General features: G+C 41.4%; 1 protein-coding gene across 1 annotated transcript; it reads right to left on the bottom strand.

The window, feature by feature from the left end:
* Window positions 1-2,495: 2,495 nt before the first annotated feature.
* On the bottom strand, window positions 2,496-4,026 carry LOC117103012. The gene is made up of 2 exons (XM_033243472.1): window positions 3,999-4,026; window positions 2,496-3,094 (listed from the first exon to the last, which is right to left on the bottom strand). The coding sequence occupies exon 2, from the start codon at window positions 3,087-3,089 to the stop codon at window positions 2,496-2,498; it is 594 nt and encodes a 197-aa protein (XP_033099363.1). The 5' UTR covers window positions 3,090-3,094; window positions 3,999-4,026.
* Between the last annotated feature and the right edge of the window lie 1,941 nt (window positions 4,027-5,967).

Below are 5,967 nucleotides of genomic sequence, written 5' to 3'. Positions count from 1 at the left end.
CCACTCCCTAAGCCTCATAAAGAGACTGCTGATAAAAGCATCACATTATTTCATTTATTTAATATAATTTAAAGAGGGCCCTGAATATCAGCTGACCTTGTAGGATACGCTGGAAAGGTCACCCTCTATAAATATGGTTTAAAAAAAAAACAACCAAAAACTCTCAGATCTGATCTGATCTCCAAATTAAGAATTGCTTCGTCAACAGGGGGACTCAAGATTAGGTACTACAATATTTTGGCATCATACTGGATCGTGTCCTAACACTTTTGTACTTTTGATTCAGTAATTTACTGAAATAGTTTCTTGTAATTTGTTCACATTTTGGTCTTCATGGTTTTATTTTCTTCAACTCTGTAAAGATAGTTATATATAAAAGTTCTGTAGTTCGAAGTACTAGTACAATAAATATTTTATTTTTGAGACAGATACAGAACTTTGTTTGACTTCTTATTTTATATATATATATATATATATATATATAATTATATTCATATTTATATTTACATTCATATGTATCAATTTTGTTTATGTTGTATGGAAAATAATTTTGAACTTTAAACTTCTTCAACAAAACAATGCAATGGTTATTAAGACACCGTCTCATGTAAACCCTATTAAGGTTAGCAGGGACTGAATGGGATGAATACTACAACCGTCCGAACATCACCAGCAGTGCCTGTAGCATGCAGTACTCTGGTGCATGTTATACATTGCTCCATGGAGTCACAGTTAAAGTTACCTTGCGCCAGTGGGGAAAAGAAACAACCACAGTACAAAGACTACAATCGGACACACTAGCAGTAGTGTACAACAAAGCTTTATTACAGCCAACAAAACAACAGTCCGATCAATCCAAGATGGAGTATCGACAGACCGCCCATAGAGGGCGCCTAATCAAATCACAGTGTGTTAACACTGGCGTGACTTCTCTTGTCCTTTTATTTATTCCTTTATTACGCCTTTTTTTTTAAAACTAAAAATTAACAACAAAAAAACAGCAAGAAAACACTTGTCGGTTTCATGCTGTGCATACTGACACAGTAACACTCGGAGGCAAACATACTATCTATAAAATTCAGTACTACATTTAAGATCATTACAGATTAGAACGTGTCAATCACAATAGTACAAGCGTGAATATAACCTCCGGACATTAAGTAGAGCATAATAAATATTATGAGTTGTAGACAGAAAAATGATTATGAACAAACTCAAACAGACAGTATTAAATCGAAGATAAACCTAAACCTATAAGAATTCAAGCATGTACTAATACTACTGATCCTTAACATAGTCAGAGAATTGCTCAGGACGTCTCCTTCGACGTGTTGAACGGCGTAGAAGGGGCTTTGCAGGATGATCTTGAGACGACACAGATGGTGGTGTAGCTTCCAACGAAGGCGCCTTCTTGAGGTCAACTGGAGGAACAGCGAGTGCCTCTGGTACGGCAGGTGGAGTGGGTGGTGATGGATCAGCTACAGGAGGGCATTGATACTCATCATCTGATGTATCACTGTGAGTCCTTCGTGGTGGAGTTCACGCGACATGTAAGCTCTTCGAGGGCTGTCTCAGACCTGTCCTCAGACTTTTTGACACGATAACTAGTGCTTCTCAACTGAGAGCCAGAAAACTTACGAACTGTGCACCAGGCTCCATCAACAGATACAACAAGGTAACGATCTCGTGCAGAGGTCTTGTTACGATCTCTCCAAATGTAAACCAAATCCCCGATGTTAACGGAAGTATCAGGTGCCACATCGGCTGTCGGCGCTTTAGATTTTTCGCTGTAGCGGTGGTTGTTGGTTCGAAGGTTGTGCTGGTCAATAATCAACTTTTGATCTGAGACAGGGATTTGGACATGGGAGAACTGATCCCGCTGTGTCCACATTTCACGTGACGATAAACCTCAAGTGCGGATACGAGAGTTGAGACGGGCAGTAGCAATAGACAGTACTGTAGGTGAAACAGGTCCACCACTAGGCTCTTGGCGAAGTAACTCATCCTCAAGCTCACGCACTCCCTTCTCTCCCACTGGGTTTTTGTTGATATTCTTAACTCTGCCCATCTCAACTACAAGTCTGTGTTTGAGCAACAGCTCATCATTAACAATTGCAGCAAAGCCATGGGCGTGGTCAGTACGAATAGTCGCTGGGGGACCATCCATGGGGCACATTTCAATACACAGGCGAATCAGGGCATCGCGTAATGTGGTGTGTGTTTCGTCCGTAATCAAGCATGTGGAGGTAAAGGAGGTGACAGTCTCTCTGACAACCAAAATAAGTTGACGTTCTCGTTTTAAAACATCAGCAGCGAAAGTAAGTCCGAGTATCGCTGGCGGCTCTCCTGTGGACTGTTGTATTTTAGTGTGTGGTACGTTACGAAGAGATGCGCAGTGGTGACATGTATTAGACGCCAGCTCCATAGACTTGTCCATATCAAGGGCATAGAAATAGCGATGCACAGATAACCTAAGTTGGTGACAAGTCGGATGATCAAGGCGGACATGAAGTGCGGTGAGTAATCCATCGACCACAGCTCTGGGAACAATAATGCATTCGCGCGAGGGTGCCAGAGGCATTGGGGATACGGACTCTACCAGCTACACTAGAAATAACGTCGTACGGGGGCCAGGATCTTACAAGTGCAGAAGTGTCACGAGGCTCAAGAGCAAAAACATTATCATTCTGGGAGAAGTCAGGTGGTAAATCTAACTCAATAAAGTCGCCAGGCCAAATAGTAGTTTCTCCCTCTGGAGCTCGCAGAACGCATGCGCGGCGCACGCTAGGAGGACTAGGATGTATAGGACGAGACCCATATACATAGGTAGTTCCGTCGCCCAGAATTATTTGTCTCCTAGCTGGACGAATGGCTATGTCATTCAACTCCATAAATGGGGTGCCCGCGAGTACGTCCACATCGAGTTTCTCGACAAGACCTTCAAATTTAAATTCCTTGCCGTCCCTAGTAAACACAATAGAGGTTTCGCCTATGACAATGAGTGGGGATGATCCGTCTGCCTGATGGGCGGACTGGGAGCTAGTTTTGATGGATGCACCTAATGCAGTGGCTGTGAAAACTGATATCATGTTACCTGTTGCCCCACAGTCGACTGTGATTCGAACGGTATGATGTTGGTGAAACGCGTCTAGATATGGGGACTGTCTGACCTGAATTCTCAGAGCAGAAGGCTCTAATGCGTCACTAACTGGGTCATCGACAGAATCTGCACTATCATCGATAATGTCAACGATCTGTCGGGCTTTGGCAATGTACCTCCTATCTGACTCGGGCAAATGTGGACATTGACTAAGAAAGTGTCGATCGTCTGAACGACCGCACTGTTTACAGATACGACACGTTTTGGGTTGTTGAAAACGTGAAGGCTGGAACGGTCGACGAGACCTTTGGGAATGAGGTATGCTTGCTGGGCGTGCTGCTGCTGCACGCAAGACGCGTGTGTCATTGGCTGTACGTAACTCTTCTAGAAGGGAATCAATAGCTTGTGAGATTTCAGGTTTAATTGAAGCAAGTGTTCTGGTACGAAGTTCTGTGCCATACCTTTGTTTAACTATCTTTGGAAGGCCTTTATGTATTAGAGAGAGCCACATAAGGACCACCATATTTTCCAGGGAGGGGGGAAAGCTCCTCGTCTTCTTCAACTACCTGGTTATGATGGGAAATACCGCCACCTTGCTTTAACAAATTTTCATGAATAAATGCAAGAAGACGCTGATATAAGTCCTCAGGCCGTTCATTATCTTCTAGGTGGATGTCCACAAAATCAATAAAATGTCCACCGGTGGACTGAAACCCATAATGTAACCTGATGGTTTGCCATATTTAAGACAAGGAAGTGGAACTTTTAACAATGGTGTTGCGAGAAATCACAGGACAATAATTTGCAATTTGCCCCAGCATAAGCTCCAGGATAGTGACCTTTTGGTGGGCCGTACGACGCCGCTGTTCGGGAACGTCAGCACCGTCGTCGGTGAAACCCCTGAGTGGGGCAGCTTTTGTTTTGGGGCTCCAAAACGAGCCATCTAACAGGAATGGGCCATAGTTAGCATCTAGTGTTAAGGTATAAACTAAATTCTGTTTCCAATTTTTAAATGTGTTAATAGTCTCCGTCTTTGTAAGACTCCATTGCTTTGGTGCTCGCATAGCAACCATAGTTGCCACACAATAACAGGCCTAGGCAGCTAGTGCTTTCACTTGAAAGGGAATCAAGAACCGATGGACGCACGGTGGAGCGATAGTCAATGTACAGTGATTGACGAAAAGGACTAGCTCAACAATGGGCATAGGAACTCACCAGTACCGTGGATGGGAACGTTCCTTGAAGCTGCCACCACGCCAGTGGGGAAAAGAAACAACCACAGTACAAAGACTACAATCGGACACACTAGCAGTAGTGTACAACAAAGCTTTATTACAGCCAACAAAACAACAGTCCGATCAATCCAAGATGGAGTATCGAGAGACTGCCCATAGAGGGCGCCTAATCAAATCACAGTGTGTTAACACTGGCGTTGTTCTTAAAAATGAAATAAGAGTTAAAAACATTCGACACACTGGTACTGTTCCTGCAAACCTGAGATAATATAATGTCCATACAATTAAACTCGCAAACAAAAACAGTAAATCATGGTAGTTTAAATCTTCCACCTACGTCTTTCAAGAAACAGATAATTCCAGTTAATCATTATGCTACAAAAGCTCTGTTACAGCACCCTGAACCAACCAACTTGGATCGTAGATTGATGGTCCAAGCAATTAACTTTGTACATTAAGCAGTTTGTTGACTACCTTTTCAGTAACCAAAAGGTTGTAAACTTGGAAAAAAAGACTTTGGTAAACCTCAACAGACTTGGTGCAGAATCCCCACCAAATTGAGAGCGTGAAGAGCCATGGAGCAAATCAGCAAACAGCATAAATGAGAGGAGGTCCCTGGTTTGAAGATTAAGAGTATTTGCTGCCAAGGAAGATCTCCATTGATGATTCCAAAATCAAACTAACGAACAATTGTGTTTTTCACAGCAATTCACATGAACGATGCTGCTGTTTCTCATAAACTCTCCATTTGGTGGGGAAAAGTAATTACAAAGATGCTCCAGTGATGCCAGGTAGATGTACCATTTACCTTTAGAAACTGAAACAGCGTTATCACCTCTGCATGTAGCTATCTGCTCCATTTATACAATGTAAATTTAGTCAGCTGGCAATAATTGGGGGGGGGGGGGGGGGGGGGGGGGGGGGCAACATTTCACCGAATGAACTGGATTGAAAGTTATAGCCTTTTAGGTTTTTTGAGAATTTGAGTATTCATCAATAATAGATGACAGTTTATCTCCAATTATATATTCTTTATATAATTTGTGTATACAGTACATGAATTTATCTCCCTTTATATACATTGTGTATACATATAATACTGTACATATATGAATATGCAAGTGATAAACAGATGAGGGAGAGGGTGATTCATAATGATCTGTCTTACTTGCGGTACACCAAGAACCAGTGGCCCTTGTTCAACAGAGAATTTCCAAACACTGGTAGCAATGACTAAGCGCTTAATCAGCGTAACAATATACGTAGTGCAGTGCTATTGCTTACAGTTTCTGAATGTGAATGAGATTATACGCGATTGGTTATTAAAGACACACCCCCATACTATTACTATAAACAAAATAAAACTGTTGAATACGGTCTCTCCTATAACTAATAACAAATTACATAGAAATACCACATACAGATACATTTATTTAACATTTATTAGTATTATATATTTACGTTTTATGGTATATATTTTCAGTAAAATAGAATTTAATAATAGTAATAGTCCACCAGAAATACGGATTTGAAGCACCAAAGTTGGACATAATTGCAACAAAACGTTTTTTTTATGAATATATATAGTTAAATTTTATATCTACAACATACAAAAAGTTTACCAAAATATAC

Source organism: Anneissia japonica, unplaced genomic scaffold (genome assembly GCF_011630105.1).
Source record: "Anneissia japonica isolate Jap-2015-1 unplaced genomic scaffold, ASM1163010v1 scaffold284954_len198220_cov131, whole genome shotgun sequence".
Classification (NCBI taxonomy): domain Eukaryota; kingdom Metazoa; phylum Echinodermata; class Crinoidea; order Comatulida; family Comatulidae; genus Anneissia; species Anneissia japonica.
Note: the sequence above shows the minus strand (reverse complement) of the source record. Positions and strands in the feature narration are given on the sequence as shown.

Coding starts and splice junctions, on each gene's coding strand:
- LOC117103012 (XM_033243472.1), bottom strand. CDS start 3,089: ATGATATCAGTTTTCACAGCCACTGCATTAGGTGCATCCATCAAAACT.